The sequence below is a fragment of the Eulemur rufifrons genome, chromosome 13, assembly GCF_041146395.1.
Source record: "Eulemur rufifrons isolate Redbay chromosome 13, OSU_ERuf_1, whole genome shotgun sequence".
Lineage (NCBI taxonomy): Eukaryota > Metazoa > Chordata > Mammalia > Primates > Lemuridae > Eulemur > Eulemur rufifrons.
In genome coordinates this window covers 3,736,661-3,761,810 of record NC_090995.1, presented here as the reverse complement: position 1 = coordinate 3,761,810, position 25,150 = coordinate 3,736,661, and the positions used below count along the sequence as shown (strand labels likewise).

Genomic DNA, 25,150 nt, shown 5'->3' with positions numbered 1-25,150 from the left:
GGGTGGTAAAGTTTTCCTGAGCCTGGTAGAAATCCAGAAGCCCTGGAAGAAAAGTGATACCTCCCCACATGAAAATTAAAAACCTCTTTTTAAAAAAACATACAATTCCACAGACAATGTTAAAGACAAATGATTTAGAAGAACCTATCTCAACCTAACACTTCCTTACTTGCCCTGCCTTGGGTAGGTTAGCGTCTCTAATATATCTAAGATATAATATATCTCGATGCTTGGGAATAAATTTGAAAAGATAATCTAAGAATAAACTTGAAAAGATAATCTAAAAGAAAAAAAAGGGATAAAAGAATTGAACAGACTGGCCACAGAAAACCACAAGTGATAAATATAATATGAAAATGTTCTGAAACATCAATTTCAAAAATGCAAATTAAAAACAAGACATTATTTTCATAGATAAGACTGGGACCAATATGGCAACAATTTAAAAGCCCGACCACCCCAGTTGCTCAGGAATAAAAACCAGGAACTCTCAAACTACTAAGTCTAAGTTGGTAAAGGAGAATAATCTGGCAATATCTGCAAAGGTTGTTAAGGGACAGTCTTTGTCCTAGGAAATCTGAAATTCTGCCCTATAAATACATTCACACAAGTACACAAATACAGAAGGACATAAATTGCAGTACTATACATAAATAGAAAAAAAAAATTCTATGCACCCATTAATTGTAGGCCTGATATAGTATACAATAAGGCAGTAGTTTAAAACAACAAGGTAAAACCTGCACAAAGTCAATAATGTGATGGTTTGTATACAAAAGGATATAGACTGGGCACAGTGTATCACGCCTATAATCCTAACACTTTGGGAGGCCAAAGTAGGAGGACTGCTTGAGCCCAGAAGTTGAGACCAGCCTGGACAACACAGCAGGACTCCATCTCTCCAAAACTTTTTTTAAAAAATTTGCCGAGAATGCCTGTAGTCCCAGCTACTCAGGAAGTTGAAGGAGCATTGCTTAATTTGAGTTTGCAGTGAGCTATGATTATACCACTGCACTACAGACTGGGCAACAGAGCAACACCCTGTCTCTTAAAAAAAAATAACCAAGGATACATAAGCACACGTACAAGTTCTGGAACAATACAAACCAAATTTAACACTGATTGCTCTGGGGAGTGGAAATCAGTAAAGTAAGGAGAGTATATTTATGAAAGCAGAAAAAATTTTGTGTACATACTTGTATCTTGTTCATTTAATCTTTCTTGTAATTATTATGGGTCCTTTTTAAAGAAAGCATAATAAATTCTGCAATATTAACAAAAAGGAAATAATGGGTAAACTACCAAAATTGAAACCATAAAACATCATATAATATTTTTCCAAATGGTATTTGTTATTTTACACAAAAAGTAGATTATATTACTTATTTATTTAATTTGGAGAGATGGGGTCTCATTATGTCACCCAGGCTGGTCTCAAACTCCTATCCTCAAGTGATCCTCCTGCCTTGACATCCCCAAGTACTGGGATTACAGGTATGAGACACTGCACCTGGCCGAAAAGTGGAATTTATAGAGAAACTGAAGCCCCCAGAGACTTCACTTTGGGATTTAATCAACGTGTTTAATGACGAGGACACTCTTCGGGAATCTCTCCTCAGATTTCATTCAAGCTGTGAGGGATAAATGCCTTGATTACATCTCCCCACCATAACAGCAGCACCAAGAACTGGGTTCACAGACAGGTAGAAAACACAGAGTTAGCTTTGTTATAAGATACCACTGAAAAGATAAAAAAATAAGGGTTTTGGAGCTACTATTAGGTTGAACTATATGCAACTGCCCCTAATTAGCTGTTCAACTTAATAATACATGTGCTACAATGCTTTCCTGAGCAAGGATTTTACTCTTTATGGACTATTTGACCTCTGATGTCCCACTAGCTGACAGTCTCCATTGTCTAAAAAACCGATTTGTTCCTCACTGGAAGATATGCTGAACCACAGGGTCCCCTGTGAAAAATCTGCACAAAGCATGTTTGGACTATTATTTCACTAGGTCTACCGTAACAAAGGAAAGATAAAAAACATTAAAGTCATAAAACAAAAATATATTTTTTTGATCGATAAAACTAAATTATAAACAGTCCTGCGGGCTCTTTAAAGTAAACAGAGGAAAAATTTTGCCCTAAAAAAGCAAATAAAAAAGAAAAAGAGACAATGAAAGGCACTGAAATACTTCAAGATCCTCAAATTTAATTCCAATTTACTTTCCTCCAGAGTCTTACAATGTTTCTGAGCTGCCATTTTCTTCCCACCATCAGCTATCAATGAATTCCAGATTAATTTTCATTATATAATCCAGAAAAACAGGAAGTAAAAACACAAACATATTGGGAAGGAGTGGGTGGAGTTGGGAAAAACCATATAATGAACTCAACTTCCCACTGCACTGTTAACTATGAAAACTTAACTCATCTTAATCTCTCCCTTTTCCTCTCCTACCCTGTCTATATCTTGAATACAAACCAACCAACCAAGCTCCAAACTCCATATTCCCTTGCTCTCCTTTCTCCTTCTAAGTCCAACTTCAAGTTACCTGTTCTTGCTCTGTAAGTCTGTGTACATCCTATTTACTCCTCAAACTGCCCTAATCTTTTTTTCCATCATCTATATGCTACTAAAACACTTTTTCCTAAATCAGTATGGACTTTTAAAATTGTTCAATCCAATGCTTATTTTGAGACTTTGCTTTATTTGGACTTTTAGTACATATCCTTTTGACCACCTTTATCCTTAGAACAAACTACTTTCTTGTTTTCCATAACCACCACTCCTAGTGTATCCATCTATGTCCTTCCTAGGCATTCTCCCTCAACAAAACTCCCCTATGACAGATAGCCCAGGCGTTTGTCCTGAGTCAAGTTCACTTCTCGAGAGAACTCATTTACTGCTGTGGTTTAAAGTACCACCATATTCTTGTAGAGTTTCAAACAAACTTCTCACCTAGTTTTCTGAGCTCAAGACTCATACTTAAAACTGCCTGCTAAAAACAAGTCATCCAAGTGAAAATGGAACCCTCAGCCCTAGCCTGTCCAAAACTAGTCTCATCTAACTTTCTCTTTAAAACCTGCCCTGCTCACCATTTACCTTGTTGCCTAAGTTGGAAAACCCAGGTGTGAGAACGCTTACCTGTTCTGTAGAGGATGTTTAATATAGTGTTCTGGGTTAGCAACCTCCTGATTAGATTCTGTTTTCTCCTCTTCTGTAGGCGGGGGATTAGGAGTAGGGGTGGTTTCCTAGTGGAAAATAATATAAAACATTTCAAATTTCTAAACATGCTTAAGATATCAATATTCTAAATAAACTTGAACCAATACTGCTGACAATACCTTTTAAAGGAGACGGAATTAGAGCAGATCAATCTATAAAATAGACCACAAACCCACCTCTAAGAAAAGCACAAGTCTTTCCATTCTAGTATCTCTTCATTAAGAACAAAGAGTTTCTCAAATTTAAATACGTAATAATTATATAGAGAGAGTTATCCCTCCACTTGCACTTTTTTAAATATCAGGAAGGTTGTCATAGACTATGGAAAGGTTGGGAACATCAGCTATTTTTCTTAACATACCATCATATTAAAGTACTGTATAAGATAATTTAGGTTATTAAGTATGAAATGTCCGATTCCCTTAAGTCCTAAGTTTGACAGTTGTTATCGCTGACATTTCACTTTGACACTTTTTGTTTTACGTTTATTGTGAAGGTACATCCTCAGTCTTTCAAACACATGTTTTGGCTTGTGATTGCCTTTAAGATTTTTTTAGAGCAATTTTTGTGAAACCACGGATAAGTCAAAAATTTGTGTTATTTTCAAACATGAGTTCCACCATGGAACCAATGCAGTGCACACAGCTTGAAATATCAACGAAGTGTTTGAGAAGGATGTGGCTAATGAACACACAGTATGTCGATTTGAGAAGTTTCATTCTGGTGATTTTAATCTTGAAAATGAGCCATGTGGGTGACCTAAGACCAAAGTGGATAATGATGAGCCGAAAGCTCTAGTGGAAGTCAACCTACTCGTGAATTAGCAGCAAAGTTTGATGTTACTATTCCAACAATATTGGACTGTTTGAAACAAATGGGCAAGATAAAGAAGCTGGAGACATGGGGACTGCATGAAATAAACAAGCGTCAGAAGAGAAATTGTCTCGAAGCTTGCGTCTCTTTGCTGTCACGACATAAAGGCAAACCATTTGTAAACCGTATTGTTACGTGTGATGAAAAATGGATTCTTTTTGACGATCGCAAGCATCTGGCACAATGGTTGTATAAAGATGAAGTGCCAAAACACAGCCCCAAATCAAATATTTGTCAAAAAAAGCTAATGGTGTCTGTTTGGTGGTCCAGCACTGGTATTATCCACTTCAGCTTCATGAAACCTGGTCAATCAATTGCAGCAGATGGCTACTGCAACCAACGGGACAAAACGATGACGGTGCTTGTGATTAAGCAGCCGAGATTGGTCAACAGAGACAGGCCAATCCTCTTACAAGACAACGCTCGACCACACATCACACAAACAATGCTGCTCAAACTACAGCAGCTGGACTTGGAAACCCTCTGTCCTCTACTGTATTCACCAGACCTTGCACCAACTCACCACCACTTCTTCCAGAGTTTGGGCCATTTCTTGCAAGGAAAAATATTTAATTCTCAACAAGCTGTGGAACACATCTTTGGCAATTTCATCGCCACTCCGCCCGCCATGCTTCTTCATTGCTGGCATAAACAAGCTACTGTTAGGATGTCAAAACTGTGTCAATAGTTTAGGCGCGTATTTTAACTGTACTGCTTCTTGTTTGTGGTATAATAAACTAAACTTCTGACTTGAAATCGGACATTTCATGTTTAATGACCTAATCTTTTAGCGGGGGCTTGGGGCTGGGGAATGATGAAGGATTAAAACTAAAGTACCCAGAATATAACAACTATAGTATCATGACAAAGCTCTGTTAAGTGATCAGGCCAACGATAGACGACGTGGGTTCTTACCTTCATGGCATACTGTTTTCCCTACCGTAACCTGAAAGTTTGACATTTTCAATAGGCCCTAAGCAAAGGTGGACATTGGCTTGAATTTAAATCTTCTTTTAGGCGAGGCATAATTAATATTGCCATCTAAAAATGGCAGAAAGAAAAGGAGCCTGGGGATAATTTAAAATAGGTGTTCACCACATTCCTCCATGTAGCTCTTCATCCTATTACAAATTGGTGTCAACAAGATAGTCAAGAAATGCACCAGAAGCTGAAACAAAGGCTCATACCAAAAAAGGAGGGGGGAGGGATGCAACAAGTATTTGGGTATCAGATATAAACTGAACCAGTGATACAACAGTCAGGGATATATGTTAACAAGATGTGTAAATCAGATACATATGATCGAAAAGACCTCAGAACAGACACATGATAAGTACCCATTTTAAAGAATACATTTTTTTCTTATTAACATCTGACAGGAACTTCTTTTTACTAGTCTACAAGTCACTCATAGCAGGGGCTATGTCTTGATTTTGGTCACAATTGTATTGGCAATGATCACAGTGCTTAACCCAGTTAGGAACTTACTGCCTTGATAATTGAATAAATTTAAATGTTTGCATAGAATAAAGTCTCAAAAATTTACATAGTCAATGGCTTTAAAAAAAAAAAACTCATCAAACATTTTTACCGGCATGTTCTCCTCAACTTAAGTCTTCAAACAGATGATAATTACTGAACACCACTGCCTAACCCCCTAGCTTGAAATGAATGATGGTCCCAAGGCAGACAGTGGGAGTCTCAATGGAAACTGAGTTAGAGACTGACAAGACAGGAATGCTTTGGGGGACAGGGTATCAGAGAAAAATGAACTGTAGAAAAGAACTGAGCCCCAAAAATCTATGCAAAAATCCCTCACAGGTCCTTGGCTAACTCCTAAACTGGCATTTTCAGAGTGCAACTCTGGGTGGGCTAGCAGAGAAGAGCTGGGCCAAAACTTCGGAAGCTGCACAGCATTAGGGAAATTGAGTTCAGACCCAGCCAGAGGAGGTGGGTGAAAACCCTCAGCCTCCAAATAAAATCACAGAAAGGCCATAACCTAGGAATAAGGACCAGGCCCTTACGAGTAAGGTTTAAGCCTCATGAGTAAGGCAAAGCTGAAATGTATCTGTCTATAATCTACCTACAAATTAATTGCCTCCAAGAACCAAAGTCTACAATCTTCAGAGGAAGATAATGTAATCCTAAGTCTCTATAGATATTATTTACAATATATAGCAAACAATCAAACATTATTTAGCATGCAAAAAACTTTCCTTTAAAGTGGCTAACAACAAGAGATTATATTGTCCACAGAAGGACACCAAAGATGACCCAGACAATAGAGTTGGCAGACAAAGACTTAAAAACTGTAACTACTACGGTAAAATAGAAGGAAAGATGGAGGAAAGGGGTGAAAATATTGGGAATATTTGAATAGGGAATTGGAATCTATTTTTAAACAGAATCAAATAGACACTCTGGAACTGCCCACTACAATATCTGAAAATGAGAGCTCACTGAACGAGTAACAACACACGAACTCAGCAGAATGCAGGATTAGTGAACTCAAAGAGAGGTCAAAAGAAAATATTCAAACTGAAGCACAGAGAAGGGAAAAAACATGTACAACATGGTTAAAAGGTTCAAGGACAAGATGAGAGAGAATGAATGGGACAGAAGCAATACATAAATAAATAGACCCAAAGTTTATCAAATCTGATCAAAAACTCAAGCCACAGATTCAAGGAGCTCAGGAAACTCCAAGCAGTATCAACATAAACAAAACAACTGGGCACATCAGAATCAGACTGATGAAAACCAAAGATAAAGAGGCAATATTAAAAACAGAAAACATACACACAAGAAATTTTCATGGAAACAATAACAGCAGCTAATTTAATGGAAACTACAGAAACCATTAAGACAACACCATAACATCTTAGTGCCGAAAGAAAAACTTTTCTGCTTAGAATTTGATGCCAAGGAAAAATATTCTTCAAAACTAAAAGAGAAAGACAGTCTCAGACAGACATACCCACCCCCGCCCCCTCCATCACGAACACACACCAGTGGATCCAAAGAGGAATATCAAAATCAAGTCTTCAGGCTGGAGGAAAAAGATCCCAGATGGGAGCATGGACGTGCAAAAAAGAATGACGAACAGTAGAAAGTGTAAATATGTCGGTAAATATATAAAAGAATATTAACAACTTAAAGGAACAATAATAATGGTGTCTTGTAGGGTTTAAAATAATGATGATCCTGCCAAAGTGTTTGGCATATGTGGATTTATGAGGTTGGATAGGCCAGTAAAAGATACCCTTCCTCCCACAGTTAAACAGCACTGTAAATTCTCTTAAATTTATTCATAAGCTCAAAATCTTCATTATAAACCATACTTTCACAAAACTTATTTAAATTTTTTACCTCAGCAGCATATAAAAAACAATGAAATAGTTACAATATGAGTAATTACAAGTTTCATGGGCTCCAAAATGCTACCCTTTAACTATTTAGTACTTTCTCTTCTTTTCTATTACTCTGTTCTTTTCACTATTAGGAGAATGATGGCAGACTAAGATGGTATGAAGTCTCTGGAAACACAGGAACTAAAAGCAGGATAATCAGTCGGGGGAAAAAAACATGTCCAATTCCTAGAATTTTTAAAAAAGCATTCTTCTGAATTAAAAGTCCTACTTTAAGTAATTGATTGTAGTCTTTATATTAAGAACATATAATTTTGTACTTTTCCTATAACTAAAATGAAAGTAGATACTCATTTTTAAAAAAAATGTATGTGGATGTATAAATACACTAACTTAAAGTCTTATGGTCTTCACTTTTAATATTATATAAATAGATGTTAAAACAAATGCTCTGAAGCACCACAAAAATGTTTACTGGCCACACAATTATCTTTTCATATGATTAACACATTAATCTGTATTGGGACTAAAAACTAGGAGAGATACAAGCTTATTTTTAAGCTTCCTATAAAGCAAGACAGTAAAATAATTTTAAATTTACACTCCATTTGAAAACAAAAATCTATACTACACAGTCCCATCATATCCCTCTCTCTACTTTCTGATTGGTGGCCTCCCAATGAGCAAACTTCATTGGAACCCACATCTTAAATGACCATGTTTTACCAATATTTCTAGGTTTACAAATTACCTGGGCAAAAAAGTCAAGGCTAACTTAACAGATTACAGCTACTCTCAAAGTAATCAAATACATAGTTAGCCTAAAAGACAACCTGCGCTGGAAAAACCTTGTACAACACGTTTCAGGTGAGTGAGAGCAAAGCTGTGGGATGGTGCTGAGCTCATCCAGAAGAGGGTAACCGGGGTGGCTGAGAGAGAGGGGTCGTGAAACCAAAGATACAGCTAGAGTGGTAGGTTGGAGTGAGATTGTGAAAGGCCTCAAAGGTCAGGCTAAAAGTATACCTTTCATCTTGAGGGCAATGGAAGCTATTAGTTGGCAGGTCAAAGAGATTAAAATCAGATGCAAGTAAGGGAATAGAAAAAGACAACCAATCTGAGTGCCAAGTATTACACCTGGTTTTAGACTTATTGAGTTTTATCAGTTTCAAATAAAAATGTTCAGCATTACAATTTAGTGGTCCCAGGGCTGACTGAGGAGGCTGCCACAGCAACAGAAAAAAGTTAAAAGAGAAGAAAAAAGTTAAGGCAGGGCAGGAAAAGTCTAACAATTAGCTGCAACGGATCTCAGGTAGCTTTTCACTACATTCTACAAAAATTAGCACTGTTATCAGGCATAATATTAACCTTGTGGGACAATCCTAATATTATAAAGGTAGATATTTCCCAGATGTAGCATCATTCTGTGTTTTCTCTAATAAATCTGACTAAAGCTTAGATTCTTCTCACCATGTTCAAATCTACATTGAGAACATTCAAGATTTCTCACCAACTCTCAACCTAAACACACATATAAACTGTCTCCTATAGAAATAATAATGACTCTTCCCCCTCAGGACACCCAATTTGTGACCTCCATTATCTTCATTCAACAAACATCTACAACAAGGAACTTCCAGGATTTTTTTCCTCAGGTTCAGAGATATCACCCAACCCTTAATGTGAAGTATGTAAAAATCAGTAGTTCTCCTGGCACTACTAATGCTTTGAACAGTAACTCACAGTGTAGCCCACAGACTACTGCTGGTCTACAAACTGGTTATAGTCAACAGCAAAGGTAAGTACAGAAATGGAAAGCAAACATTTAGAAAACATACAGCAATTTAACAATTTTACGCCTGCTGAAACAAATCAACTTCAGACTTACATTCTGTATACTTTTTAAACTATTATCTTTATCATTTCACAAAAGTATTAGATTGGAAATTGTTTTAAAAACAAAAAGGCTTTGCAGGAAAACACGAGATGCCCTGGTTCAGATCGAACACTCCGGAGCAGGCTGGAATCCCAGCTCCGCCATTCACAGCTGTGTAATTCTGAGCAGGTCACTTAAGCTCCTGGAGTGAGCCTCAATTTCCTCACCTTAAAATGGGCATCGTAGTGCTTATCTCACAGGATTATTGTGGGGATTAAATGAGTTAAAAAATAAAACAGCATTTAAATTGTCTGGTATAAGAGAAACACAAAATACATACTACCTTTAAAAGAATAGCTAAAAATTGTACCTGTATGGTTGCTTGGCTTCCCATTCTGCAAATAGTTATTTAAGACATACTGTACGGCTAGACACTGTGCTGGGTATGCTATTTGATTCGTTCTAGAAATTTAAAAAAAATTTAATTATATATATCACTTTCCTCTATTCCCTAAAAATCTTTCTATCTGATGCATCTAGGTATAAGGTAGAGGGAATCACCTTTTTCCCCAAGAGCAATAGTGACCTATGACAATATAAAGTCATTTTAAAGCGACATTCAAGTAAGGAAGCACATTTACTCTACTTTTAAAGGTACTCCCAGATACTGTATATATTTCCGCTTTTCTGTGCTGAAGGCACCATACCTTTGGTCTAATTACCCATACTCTTGGCCTCGGTGAATTAATGAATGGCTATAATGTGGCAGTGAACTGAACTATTTATTAGCAAGGAATAGCATAAAGGACATTGAAATCAAGCATCAAAATAAAGCAGATCGAAGGGTTAGAGAAAAGAATAAATTGTAGATTGGGCATATTTGCCCACATACCATCCTCTGTGGTTCCAAATAATGCTGCAACTGATAGTCTATGAATACTGGGCTCCGACTTCATTACTGCAGTTTTCTTCTGACAAACAGCAAAAGCAATCCCAGATTTACCAATCCCTGATCTATGATGAGGTAATACTGCAAAGCTGTTGAATGCCCAAGCTCAACAACACCGCCTGGATCCATCTCTAGCCCCTAATTTGATCAGTCCTTTACATTTTAAGATAAGTAAAACATGGGGAAATTTTTAAAGAATAGGGGTTTAAGTGCTGTAGGGCAAGTCCTTAAAATCCATCTAAGCATCAGTTTCTTCTATAAAAGTGTTGTAGGATTTTCAGTGACAATCCAAGAGTCTGGCACTTAAGTGATCAATAACCCTCAGCCACCACTAGCAATTAGTACCCAGACATGAGTTTAGAAAAGACAAGGACGAGTAAATGAGGCACACAGAGCTGGATTTCCAAACTTTGCAAAGGTTTGCCTAGTCCTTTAGCACAAAAGAATGGATAACAATAAGACTGGTAATCCATCACCAGTAGCACCGCCTTACATCCACCTTCCCTGCCCCACTCTTTCTTTAGTTAAACTAGAAAGACCATCTGTGGCCATATTAGGAATGTAAATGCTACATAGGGCAAAGACAGCCGCAATTATCTCTATAAGTCACTGAATCAACATTCCAGTTGAAGGCACTACTTTAAATAAAGATAAGAAATAGGCTGGCCGTGGTGGCTCACACCTGTAATTCCAGCGCTTTGGGAGGCTGAAGCAGGAGGATCACTTAAGGCCAGGACTTTAAGACCAGCCTGAGCAACATACTGAGACTTCGTCTCTACAAATTTTTTTTTTTAAATTAGCAGGGTGTGATGGCATGCACCTGTAGTCCCACTACTCAGGAGGCTGAGGCTTGAGCCCGGGAATTTGAAGTTACAGTGAGTTTTGATCACACCAGGCTGGGGCAACACAGTGAGACCCTATCTCTTAAAAAAAAAAAAAAAAAAAAGGTATGAAATAATGAGCAGAAGGGTAGGTGAAGTATGAACAGAAAAGAGCAGCACTTTATGGTTTTAAAAACAGTAACATCGCATTCGAGACCAGCCTGAGCAAGAGCGAGACCCTGCCTCTACTAAAAAGATAATAAAAAAGATTAGCCGGGCATGGTGGCACGGGCCTGTAGTCCCAGCTACTCAGGAGGCTGAGGCAGGAGGATCGCCTGAGCCCAGAAGTGTGAGGTTGCTGTAAGCTGTGATGATGTCACTGCACTCTAGCAGGGGCGACAGAGTGAGACTGTTTAAAAAAAAAAAAAAAATTTTTACTAAGCAGTTATTATCAGGCAATGTGCTACATATTTCGTGTACATTATCGAAATGTGTTCAATCTTCACAATACTGTGAAACTAATACCATTCTCTCCACTCTTGAGATAAAGCTTAAGCCCTGAAAAGTTAAAATGTCCTAGCTGTAGTCTACATTGAAATACAGGACTACCGGGGTTTATGGCTAGGGATACCACATGTCCTAGTTTTACCAGTTTGTTATTTCAGCATAGTTGTTACTAGAACCCTCATTCACTCTCAGTGGGGAGCCCAGAATTAGATAATAAATTATCTGGTTACCAAGGTACTCTTTCCAGCAACACAAATCTACAATATATGTTACGTTCTGCTCACAGCATATGCCCCAGGCTCAACACCTTCCCTCACCCTGCCAGTGCATGCCACTGCCAACAGACTAGGGAAAAACACATGAACGGTATACCTCCCTCTCCCCACTCAACACGCACAAAATCCCAGTACTAGGAAAAAAACAAGTAAATGCCAACAATTAATTATAGTGAGTTTACATTATTATGCAATACAGCATACTAAATGCCCATTGGTCAACTATCTCAAATATACAGACAAATATAACATTTTCATGGCTACAAATAAATGGGAAATTTAATACTAACATGTAAACAGACTTCATACATTCGGTAAAAACACCGAAAAACTGTCTCAGATAATTAAATCAATTGTTTTGGCTTTTAGCTTTCAAAAATACATGATTTATAGGAAGGAATACCAGTTAATCTGGCATTAATCATCGTGAAAGTGTGGCTGTGGATTCTTCGTCTATAATAAAGGATCAAAATTATGACCTTTGTACTCAAGCCCTAACCTACAAAGCTTAAGGAGAAAAGCAACAGATGGAGATTTAGCAAAATACAAACCTTTCAAGGTTAAAGCATTGCTCACATGGAAAAAGTTTTTCATGTAAAGGACTCTGAGACCCCCTATATTAATTCTGATTTGAAAGACAGTACCTTTTAATATTCTTTTCAATTAGTATAAAATGACATTTAAACAATAACAAAACATTACTGGTAGCTGGGGTACTGAGGGAAAAGAGTTGTCACAATTTATACAAATTGTGTTGTGTCTAAAAATACTTTAAAAATTTAATACCTGTTTAGTCTATTTAAATAACAATAATCTCATTACCTTATCAAAATTAAGGAGTAGCACTAAGCTTATACGTAAACAGCTAAGTTTGTTGGGCTACAGCTAAAAATTTGTATTTCTGGATACTAAGCAACCCATACGTAACTACATTTTATTAAAAATAAATAAATAAAATAAAAAATTCTGGGCTGGGCACTGTGGCTCACATCTGTAATCCTAGCACTCCGGGAGGCCTAGGTGGGAGGATCACTTGAGGTCAGGAGTTCGAGACCAGCCAGAGCCCTGCTTGAACAAGAGTGAGACCCCGTCTCTACTAAAAAAAAAAAAATAGAAAATTTAGCTGGGTGTGGTTGCGCACACCTGTGGTCCCAGCTGCCCAGGAGGCTGGGGCAGGAGGATCACTTAAGGTGAGGAGTTTGAGGTTGCAGTGAGCTATGATGACACCACTCCAGCTGGCGCAACAGAGTAAGACTCCATCTCAAAAAAAAAAAAAAAAAAAAAATTCCCTACAGTTCACGCTTGAATTTTTGATCTTCTAAGATACAACTTTAAAACTTAGATGTATTCTTAACTGTAATACTAGAAAGACACGACTTGTGGGCGTCTTGCTGCATTTTAAAATAAACATTCTCCTGGCCAGGCATGGTGGTTCATGCCGGTAATCCCAGCACTTTGGGACACTGAAGCAGGACGATCGATGGCCTGGGACCAGAACTTCAAGACTGGTCTGGGCAACACAGCAAGACCTCATCTCTACAAAAAATAAGAAAAATTAGCCGAGCATGGTGGTGCGTGCCTGTAGTCCTAGCTACTCGGGAGGCAGACGCAAGAGGAGCGCTTGCCCAGGAAGTCCAAGGTTACAGTGAGCTATCACCACACCACTGCACTGCAGCCTAGGCCAGAGTAAGGCCCCACCACTAATAAAAACTTACATAAGTTGAACACTACACAAAAATAAAAAATGATTCAAAGTACATCAGTAACACTAAAGTGACATTAGGCCAAGCATTTACACTACACAAAACTATGTCAGTTGCAGTAGCATGGTAATTTCTATTTCAATTCTTTAAAGCTTTATGGTAAATATTTGAAAGGCAAAACTTTTAAAGAAGAATTTAATTGCTTAAGTTTATACCTTTTAAAATTTTGAAAAGCACAACTAAAATTTAATGATACTAATTAAATTTTAGTTTTTCAGAAAATCAATCTTTACATGTCAGTTTCAACAAATGAGCGGTTAAACTCTTTAAATTCTACGTGTTAGTTTTTTAAAAGTTCAATAATATTAAAACCAAGTGTAGTAGGATAGTCAGTTTCATATATCCCCAGGATTATAGAGTGGATTACAACCTACTTCCTGAGCTTAAGTTAATGAATGAACTTTCAAGCTTCCAAATATAAAAAAAAAGATCTACACTCTTTAACCCAGTAATTAGAATTCTAAGGGGTTTCTTCAAAGAAATTGTCAGATAGTGACAGTTTTATATATTTTATATTAGTAAAGACTCTTTTTATATATAGTTCACAAACAAGTGAACCAAAATATTACCAGAGAACACCTATTTGTTGGGGTTACAGATTTTTATTTTCTTTACACTGATCTTAATGTTCCAAATTTATTACACTAAAATCACGCTAAAGCCCATATCTGAGTCTACTTCTGGACTGCTCAGCGCGTTCTCTCCTGCACCAGCATCACGTCTTTGAGAGTTACCTTTGTTTAATGTTTTTCCTTGTGGCAAAGGCAACTTTCCCATCCCCCTTTCCAAAACTGTACTGCCAATTCTCATTTGTTTATACCTCCAAATAAACTTCACAATCATTTCATAAAGCAACAGTTGGCAAAGTCTTTCTATAAAGAGCCAGAGAGTAAATGTTTTAGTTTACCACTTACTCTTCTTTGGTTCTTTTCACAACCCTTTAAAATGTAAAAACCATTCTTAGCTAGCAGACTGGTTTGCAAACCCCAGCATAAAGTGTAGCATCCCACCTCACGTGCAAAGATTCTGGCATTTTGATTCAGTCTATACTGAATTTAGTTATCAAATTCATGAAGAATTAGCATCTTTCCAACATTAAATCCTTTTCAACGGCAAATTATGATTCTTCATTTATGAAAGCCTGCCTTCGCATCCCGCAGTGGAGCTGTATTGCTTTTACCTATGAATCCTGCAAATCCACTGTCAGGTTTACAATTCCTGGGCACTTGAGGAAGGCACTTGTACTTGAGCACACGAATGCCGCACATTACTTGCTTAGTTTATTATTCCTGGCACTTTTTGCCAATATTATAGAAAACCTGTAACATAGTATTCTATAATCAGAATGCAACAAGTTACTTTTAAAATGTGTTATTTCTGTACTTCTTTCCTGTTCAGTAATTCAGTAACTTCAAGATCAAAGGAAAGCTGGGGTAAGCACTGACGAATGCCTGACGCGTAACAGGCACCCAAATGTTTGCCTAAGTGAATGATCCTAATGTTGCTCCCTCCCCAAATCCCACTGACACTACAGCAAAGGGATTTAAGAGAACTCACACACAAAAACAAGCATGGGGAGAGCAGGAAAAAAGGGGAGGGGAACAGGAAAAAACAGGGGGAGACAGAACGTAGATGGACAAGTGGAAACCAATCAATATACTCAGCAAGATCCTTAGAATCAAAAGCTGACAGCACCTTTAAAAGGAGGAGTGAAGAAGGGAGGTAAATTAAAGAGAATTCCATGAAAGCTGTTTACGAAGAGCCAGATCCCTCAATCCCCTCTGCTACTCCAAGTCACTAGGTTTGCTGCCATGAGTTCAAAAATAAAAATAAGCAACTTGGAAGAAACAGGCAGGGAAAAGAAAATGCATTTAAAAATACACGTCTACATATATACATACACACACACACACACACATACACACTCAAAGGGATAAGTTAAGATTTTACATGTATATAACAACTACAGGAATCTATAAAAGTGAACATTCAGAAGACAAAAAAGAGAGGGAGGGTAGAAGGAAGAGAGTGGAGAAAGAGGGAGACAGAGAACACCTGGAAACTTAACATGAGACATAAAATGTCAGAAAATACAAGAAATTTCCCAGAGAACTAGTCCAAGAGATCCAATATCTGAATAGCTGTTTCAAAGAGAAGAGAAAAAAGAGATGAAAATCACCAATAAATCTGTCAGAATGATGGATATGAATGCCATATTAAAAAAGCCCAATGAGTACCCAGCCCAATGGATGAAACCAGACATACATAAGGTATGTCATTGTGAAATGGGGACAGAGAAGGAGTCTCTAAATTTCTACAGAGTCGGGGTGAGAGAGGAACATGCCACCCGCCCCCCCCACACACACACAGCCATCAGAATAATTTGAGACTTATTAACAGCTACAACAGAAGTTGACTATGGAACAATGACTTCAAACTTCTGCACAAAAGAATTCTATGCCCCAGCCAAACTACAGCTGTGACAGTGCTTAATATTCAAGGTTTCAAAAATCTTTTAATACCTACGTACTTTTTCTCAAAAAACTACTGGAGATGTGATCCACCAAAGTGAGACAAGAAACCAAACAAGAGAAAGACAGTGCACAGCAAACAGAGCGGTGGGACCCAGAAGACAGATGAGAGAGAATCAAGAACATAGTTAAAGGAGATCCAAGGAAGGCAGATGTTTACCAGATATAAAAAGCAACAGGACAGATGGGAGCAATGTGATTCAGGTGACTGTGACTGGAGCAATGCGATTTGATGGCTGCTATGACCAAGATGCCCCTTACTCTACCTTTTCTAAAAAATACCAAATGCTCTAGTGTGTCTGGCTCAGACTTGTCTCTATCCTTAACTCAGTGTGGCCACGTGTTCATAAAGTTCCTTTTCTGTCCTCTGTGCCCTGCTCCCTCCTTTATCGCTAAGAATTTTACACCAGGAGCCTTCAGCTTTAGTCCAATCTTAAAACACAAAAGCCTACTCCCACATCACAGGCCACCAGGTAACAGCTGTAAAATCTTATGTTTCCCAGGACCCATTCATGATCTTGCCCACTGGCTTCCCCAGAAGGGGATCTAGTAGAAATTCCAGGAAGCTGAAGCCAAACTATAAACCAGCAACTGGGTTCACATTATCTTTCCTGAGGAGCCTTCATCCAACAGTAGCAATCCTGTCCTTTCCTTATGTATCATTCTAGCTTTTTAGCTTTTTTTTTTTTTTTTTTTGAGACAGAGTCTCACTCTGTTGCCCGGGCTAGAGTGAGTGCCGTGGCGTCAGTCTAGCTCACAGCAACCTCAAACTCCTGGGCTTAAGCGATCCTACTGCCTCAGCCTCCCGAGTAGCTGGGACTACAGGCATGCGCCACCATGCCCGGCTAATTTTTTCTATATATATATTTTAGTTGTCCATATAATTTCTTTCTATTTTTAGTAGAGACGGGGTCTCACTCTTGCTCAGGCTGGTCTCGAACTCCTGACCTCGAGCGATCCACCCGCCTCGGCCTCCCAGAGTGCTAGGATTACAGGCGTGAGCCACCGCGCCCGGCCCTAGCTTCTTAGCTTTTTCAAAACTAAACAACACATACCTGAAAGATACACACATTTGAGATTATATAATGCTCTAAAGCACATAGTGAAAAACACAATGTGCCAGAATACTGTATGTATCTGGCTACCATCTATTTTTTTTTTAAATATATATCAAATTTGCTTGTATATACATAAATCTCTATGGAAAGATAAAGAATTGACAATGCTGGCTGCCTCTAGAGGTGATCTGCCTGGATAGAGACCTGCTTGAGAAGGAGACTTCACTGTTTATTCTTTTACATAAAACTTGAGTGTTAAACAATGTAAAGTACTGCCTATTTACACACACATTAAAAAAAAGAGCAAAAAATATTAACCCGTGACAATTTTATTTCCATACAAGACAAACAATTATCTTTGAAAGTTTAAAATACAGACAGAAGAGAAGCTTTTCTAGAATAAAACTAAACAATAATTAATTCAACCAAACTGGACATATCCACATATATCTTACAAAGTTAAGCTACATACGGTATGTACACAAGTTTTTATATACACCAGAATATGTCCAGATTCTAAAGCCGTACTGTGCAATTTGGTAGCCACTAGCTACGTGTGACTAATTAAAGTTATTAAAATTAAGAAATGTTTAAAATTCATTTCCTTGGTTGCACTAGCCACATTTTCAAATGCTCAATTACCAAGTGTGGCTAGTGGCTAATGTATTGGGACAGCACAATAGAACATTTCCATCACCACAGAAAGTACTCTTAGCCCTTTTCTAGAGCGACCCTCAAAAAACTGGTAACAGTGGGTACTTTGGAAAGGGGTAAGGTGGCTGGGAAGACAGGTAGGAGACAGGTTTTTCACGTTAGATAGAACTTAGCCTGTCCCAGACAGTGTCCTTCATATTTTTCATGTTATAATTGGTTTCCTTTATAATCCTATGTATTTTATTTAATGCACTTTAAAACACTCTAAGATCAGGGCAATAGGCTTCACTAGATTGCTAAAAGGATCCACTCGAATTTTAGAACGTGAGTATGTACTACAAATTCAAGAAAACACATTTAAAAAAAAGCTAAATATCATTATCTATAAACCAATACCCAAAAGAGATTTTACAATCCAAAATAAACAAAGTGTACCAGTTTAAATGAAAATTACACATCACTCCTAATCCCACCATCCACAAACCATCTGGTATATCCTCTCAAAAATGATTTTATATTTAACTTATTTGTGCATAATGCCGACCATCAATGTTATCCCTAACGGACGAGTTTTGCTGAAGTAAAGAGCAAGACTTCGGTTTTCGTTGTATTTTAGTTTAGTTTTGATTTTTACAGGATAAAGCTTGAGACCTGGATTTGAGTTCAACTTCCTTCCTTAGGAACTATGTGACCTTGGTAGAAATTTAAACATCCCTTGAAATATGACTTCCTCACACATAAAACATTCATTTATTCATTAAAAAAACTATAAGAGAAATATGTACATTTCATCTTTCCCTTAAAACATCAAATTTTCTTGCCTTAATACTTGAAGTTATCAGACTTTGTGACTATAGCTAATGCCCCATAAGAATTTTTACAGCAATACTAGCATGTTGACATAATTAAACTGCTATTGTCACTGTAATAAGTAGAACACAGAAAAAATATAACTAATTTCTATACAGCATTTTGTAGCAACAGCTTAAAATATACAATAAAAACACGTAAATGTGCATTTTAGCCAAAATTTTTTCAAAACAACTATTTTACTCTTTGGCAGACCTTTCACCAAAATTACTAAAAGTACTAAGGCAGTTAAGTTTAGAGTAAATTCCAAATCCACAAACTTTTAAAAATTTACGGCCGGGTGCGGTGGCTCATGCCTGTAAACTGAGGACTCTGGGAGACCGAGGCGGTAGGATGTCTTGAGGTCAGGAGTTCCAGACTAGCCTGAGCAAGAGCGAGACCCCGTCTCTACTAAAAAATAGTAAAAAAAAAAAAAAAAAAAAAAAGCAGCTGGGCAACTCAAAATAGAAAAACTTGGCTGGGCGTGGTGGTGTGCACCTGTAGTTTCAGCTACTCAGGAGGCCGAGGCAGGAGGATTGCTTGAGCCCAGGAGTTTGAGGTTGCTGTGAGTTAGAGTGACCATGGCACTCTGGCCTAGGCAACACAGAGAGAGAGAGAGAGAGAGAGAGAGAGACTCTGTCTCAAAAAAAAAAAAAAATTACTGAAATTTTTTTTAGTTGCAAAATATTTTAACTGGCAAATGCCAGAAATCAAATGTGAAAAGAGAAGGGAAGTGGTCAATCACCTTCTTTAGAAATCTACCCACAAAGTTCTAGACCAGTTATTAAGGTATGATCAGTATAATTGCTTCTTTAGTCCTGAGATTCAGACACCGAGGTGCTATTTTCTTATGATTCTATACTTTTGTTATCCAACAGGGCCTAAAAACAGAGGTCCACACATTTTATTTTATAGTTGTAGCAAAATACCTAGCTAAGTTTATGAAAATTAATCTCCCCTTCTGAAGTCACCCAAGCAAAGCACAGTTTGCCTACTGGAAAGACAGTGTCATGGTTAAAAACATATACTCTGTAATTTGGCTGCTTTAATTTTAACTCCACCCCACCACTTATTAGCTGTGTGATTTGGGGCAAGTTAGTCACACAAAGTTACTCCATCTCTGTGCCGTGGTTTCCTCATCTGTGAAATAATGCCACCTACCACATAGGGCCGCTGTAAGGACTAAATGAATTAATATATGTAAAGCACTTAGTGCAGTGCCTGACATACAGTAAATGCCATGTGTAGCAATTATTAAGAAATAAAGATCTGCCTACATTAAAAATAGCTGTTACTAACAGGTTGTATTTACAAGGTCATTTTTTTTTTTTTAGTCAGTTGCTTAAAACTATAAATCCATACCCCTAGAAATCCAACACTGGTTAGATTTGCCATGATTCCACAGAAACTTACTGAACATAGTGTGACTAAACTTCAGCTTCCCATTGCTTCTATGGAATAATGTACCAAAACCACAACTGAGAAAAAAATTTTAGATTTCTGACTATATTCTCAGGTTCTGGAAATGTCTAAAAATGACTACCAGTATTTTAGAGACAAAAATAATCCTTTTTCCTCCAGATATGACTAGGGACTTTTGAAGAAGCATTAGTGATTTTTATGATAGGGACAGGAGTGGGAAGAGTATTTGAGAGCAGCGGGTCCTACAAAGGCTGTGCATTTCTTATTAATGGCCAAGGATGAATAATCAAAAGGCAGCTACGTGAACTTCCTAGCAAAGAGAGAAAAAGGTAGGTATACGTATGGATATACCTGCATGCAACACATTCGTGGAGTTAATCAACTTTAGTTCTTCATAACTGACAAATTGTCATCTTTGAATACTGCATTTAAAAATCAAAATCACTGTAAGATTACCTTATTCCCACTTTCAGCTAGAATTAGAAATTTCAGTCTTCCAGGTCACACGGATATTAAAATGAGACTATAACCCATCATCATTTCCACTTCTCAAAAAAGTCTCTGACAAAGATGGTGCAACGCCCTGGTACCAATAGATTAATGAAATTTCCAGTGGTAGCAGGGGAAGAAAAGTAGAAATTACCATTGCTAGAACAACTATTTCAAAGGCCCCTTGTTAAAGGATGCTGGTCCTTCTATTATATTCTTAGCCTTATATAAATCAAACAGAATATTTTAAGACAGTTTTTTTGCCTACAAAAATTCTATGCAAATTGGATTAAGATTACAGAATCCAATTTACAAATTATTCTCTGCAACTTGTGTGTAAACTGTGTCTGTGTCTAGATTGATTAACTCAGATTGCAAAATGAAGTGAAATTTTGAATATAAACACCAAAGCCAAATATATTTGGTTTAGTAATTAACTTCGATATATTGGATTCTTTCATTAAAGCAAAAAACCCCATGATCATCTGCAAAGTTGACTTGTCATTCAACAGTTCTTAATTAACAAATACGTTGAATTATGTAACACAACATATATTTGTCAGTATTTGTTAAGCCTTATTTGCTCTTTTTTTTTTTTTTTTTTTTTTTTAAAAAGAGATGGGTCTTGCCATGTTGCCTGGCTGGCCTCAAACTCCTAGACTCAACTGACCTTCCCCGCCTCGGCCTCCCAAGTAGCTGGGACTACAGGCACACACCACTGGACCCAGCTAAGCCTTATTTACTCTTAATAAACTCTATGCAATACAAAACATCTTTCTAAAGTACAAAAAAGGAAACATTAGGTCAGCTGATTGTCCAAGTTGATTCACTTATGAAATTAATGTAGTTTAAAAAATTTAAGAGATACAATGTAAAAACAAGTAAAATTACATACTTTCAGTTTAACTAAAGTAACCAAAATTAATCTCTTACCTTGAAAAGAACAAATCAGTTTAAAAAAAAAGGTCTCATAGAGAAGAATGCAGAATGAAGATAAAGCTGCAGAGAAACATGACCCAGTGGAGGCAAGATGGCCTGGGAAAACTGCCTTGCCATTTTTACTGACTAATGGGAAGTCTAATTTTGACCTAGCCACAATTCAAATGCCAACAGGGTAACAGCAGAGCATTTTGTCCCACTGTTCCAAAATTTTGCCATATTACCTGTGAAGAGATAAAATGCTTCCCTTAATTTTCCCTTTCAAGCTTCTTGTACTTCACTGCAATCCAATCTTAATCAGTTACTTCAAAAAAAAACAAAAAATCCAACTATTTAAAACTGTCAAAAAGAATTCCATATAACTAGCTTGTAGAGACAAGGGTGCATTAAAATTACAAAAAATGTGCATTTCTCGCTAAAAATGAATGCTCCATACTATTTTACATACATCCCCAAACTACTATAGTTTCTATCTAGGTTCCCACCTTCATACACTTCAGGTTTTTAGGTTCCCCAAATTTAAATGCACCACCCAAATCTCCCCAAGGTAACAATATAACAAACACTGCATCACTGACCACATCACTGTGAATTAAGCTCCTTAAGAGTTTACATTTCAACAAAGTATAGAATCAACGTCTTGTTTAACTTTGTATCCCAAAGAACACTTGGTACAACCTCCTAAACATATCAGGGGCTATAAATATTTACTGACTCAAAACAGTCCTTCACACCTTTGTAGTTCTGTTCTGTGCTGTCAAAATAAAACTGCATAGCTCTATAAAATCCAAGGGACCTAAACGTTACTGAAACTTCATGGAATTCACTACTATTTTATTGTTTAGAGATTTTTTAGCTGTGCCCCTATTAACAGATGTAATGCTTTTTACTGACATTGGTATAGTGGGTAGGAGCAAATCCAGTCAAAAGTGAACCTGTCAAAAGGGTTTTATATTTAAATTTTATGCATTCATCTTTAATTAATGTTATGTAACATTAATGTTCTTAAGTCAGTTAATTGTATCAGGAACTTAAGAGACAGTTCTGCAGTCAGCCTAATTCTCAGGAACGCAAATGAAAACTGGTTGCCAATAAAAGAACAAGTAATCAAGCAGAAAAACCGCCTTAAATTCTGGCAACAAGGTAAGGATAGTTTACATCAACGTAATGAAAAATACGCCTTTTTGCAGTCTATAAGAGTTTTGGGGATAGTTATGAAAGTCTTTAAGAGTCAAGGCAAATTGGTAAACCATTAGCAAAACCACAAGTTACCATGAAAAGATACACAAAAACATCCGACAACCAAGGTCTAGAATTGGTTCCAGAGTGTCTTGTTGCTAATAAACTCCATTATGCACCCAAGACACTGTCACTTAGGTGTGTATCAGTCTTAAAAAGGCAGCAAAGGCCCAGATATCTTTCAGTGAGCCAGTGCCGGCAAATCTAAATCATGACAAAGAAGTCCTCTGCTTTAGGGGTAACTACCAACTTTTTGCCCTATGATCAGCTTGCTTCCGTTAAGTTTAAAATGGTGCATACCTAAATTGGAAGAAAAGCCTGTAGCACGGATAAAGAGGAAAAAAATCAAATGGAAACAATTTTAAAAGTTAAGTTTCTATTTCCTGTAAACTTCGTCTTGGAAATCTTACAGAAAATGAAAGACTGGGAAGCACAGACGGCTCTAAGACCTGTTCGCATTCTCCAAGGCGTGCGCGCTGCGCTGAAGGATGAATGAATGGGAGACCGGCGCGCGAGAGACGCAGCAGGTCCGGCCGGCAGCCAGGCCGGCAGCGCGATCGGTAGGCCTCGCTCCTCCCCCTTCCCTCCTCCATGACAGCCAGTCCCAAGCATGCAGGGGCCAGGACAATGTGATCCCCCTTCTCACCACCACCGCCCCGCATCCTACTCCGAGAGCTTTCGCCGCGCAACGCGGAGTTCCCCCCCCCACCCCCAAACCGTCCTCGCCTCCCCTGCGGCCAACGCCGGCAACTCTCCGGGCGCCGGAGAAACACGCGCTGGCCCCTCGCAGCTCCCCGAGGCGAGGTCGAAGCTTTACCGCGCGTGCCGCAGCACCACTCCCGCCCAAGCCACCTCCGGCAACACGCGCCCACCGGCTCCCCAGCCCACCGGTCCAATGAAGACCCGCGCGCGCGCCCCGCGCCCGAGGCCCCGGGCTGGACCTCTGGAGGAAGGGAGGGAGGGAGGGAAAGGCTGCCCCGAGGCTCCCTCCTCCATCTCATTCCAGGCCGGCTCGCCGCCCACCCGCTCTGCGGATCCCGGCGCCGGCTCAGGGCCGCCCCGCGCCCTCCCGGCGAGAAGACACAATCCCCACGCCCCGAGCCCACAGCCGGATCCCCTCCCACCCCGCAGACACCTCGCAGCTCCGCAGGAGGCGCCACGCCGCCCCTCCCCCACCCCGCTCCCCCGGCCCTCGGGCCCCCACCAGAACGTGTGCGCTACACGCCGCCTCGGCCAGGCTCCGGGACGCCCCCAGTTGCCCGCGGGAGGTCAGGTCCAAGACGAGGGGGAGGGGGCGGCCACGGGTAGAGTGCGCGCTGGGAACGCCGTCCCGCGGGGTCCCCGGCTCCGAAGGGAGACAGAGCGCGGGGACCGGTGGGGGTGGGGGCCAAAGGCAATACTCACCGGTTCCACAGTCGCCATCTTAGATCGATCTGATCGCACAACCGCTCCTGAAGGGGGGGGGTGAGAGGAAAAAAATGAGATTCAAACCGGATTGGCCGGCTACTGTTCACGTGACGGACGTGTCCGTTTGGCCCCGGCGGCGCCTGCGCAAGACTGCGGCTGCGTGGGGAACGAGAGGCTTCTGGGAAATGGAGTCTCTCCTTTTTTTTTTTTTTTTTAAGGCAAAGAAGTTTTTAAAAAATTGGTCACGTGGTGGATGGGTAGGGTGCGCGGCTCTCAGCGTCGCGGACACTCGCGTGCTGGAGGGTGGTTTTTAGTCCTTTGCTCTTCCTCCTGTAGCGCTGCGGTCGCACTTACTGCCAGGCATGCCTACAGTGCCCTTTGTCGCCCTGTCCTCCACATCTTCCCCGGAAGGTTGGGAACTGCAGGCTCAGCACACACAATAAGGCTTCATTTGCTTACTTGAGGTCCTGGGACGAGTTGCTTGTGTGTTTATTGAGTTTTCTTTTGAGCTCCTACCATTTTCCAAAAAAAAAGGCGGCGATGGAGAGTCGTTTGAGCAATGAACCCTCCCCCGTCCCCCGGCTCCGCTAACGCCGGTGGTCGCTCGTTGCCATCACCGAGGAAAGGGATGGGCGGGGCCGCCCACAGCACCCACTTGCCACGGGCTGGGGGGAGGGGGAGTGGACCCGACAGCTTTCCCTGCCCCAAATCCTGAGAGTAAGACCTCAGGGCTAAATCTTGCGTGGAAGTCAAAATTATTTGGCAGTTCTGTCCAGTCGGTTCCAATATTCTGCTTTAACGTGAGCGGAAATAGCTTTAGTCCAGGTGCCAGCCAGGGAAGCCACTTTGGGCCCCGCTGACTAAGCCCTGGACTGACGGTCAGGAGTGGTTAGGCCGGGTCAA

The 25,150-nt window shown here is 39.3% G+C and overlaps 1 protein-coding gene across 1 annotated transcript in view; it reads right to left on the bottom strand.

Moving 5' to 3' along the window:
- Window positions 1–24,272, bottom strand: part of EIF4E (eukaryotic translation initiation factor 4E) — a 36,631-nt gene extending 12,359 nt beyond the window's left edge. Inside the window, exons 1-2 of the mRNA XM_069485340.1 lie at window positions 24,245–24,272; window positions 3,150–3,256 (exon numbers count right to left, since the gene is read on the bottom strand). Coding sequence (XP_069341441.1) covers window positions 3,150–3,256; window positions 24,245–24,262 — 125 coding nt within the window. The 5' untranslated portion in view covers window positions 24,263–24,272. The remainder of the gene's footprint in view (window positions 1–3,149; window positions 3,257–24,244) is intronic.
- Between the last annotated feature and the right edge of the window lie 878 nt (window positions 24,273–25,150).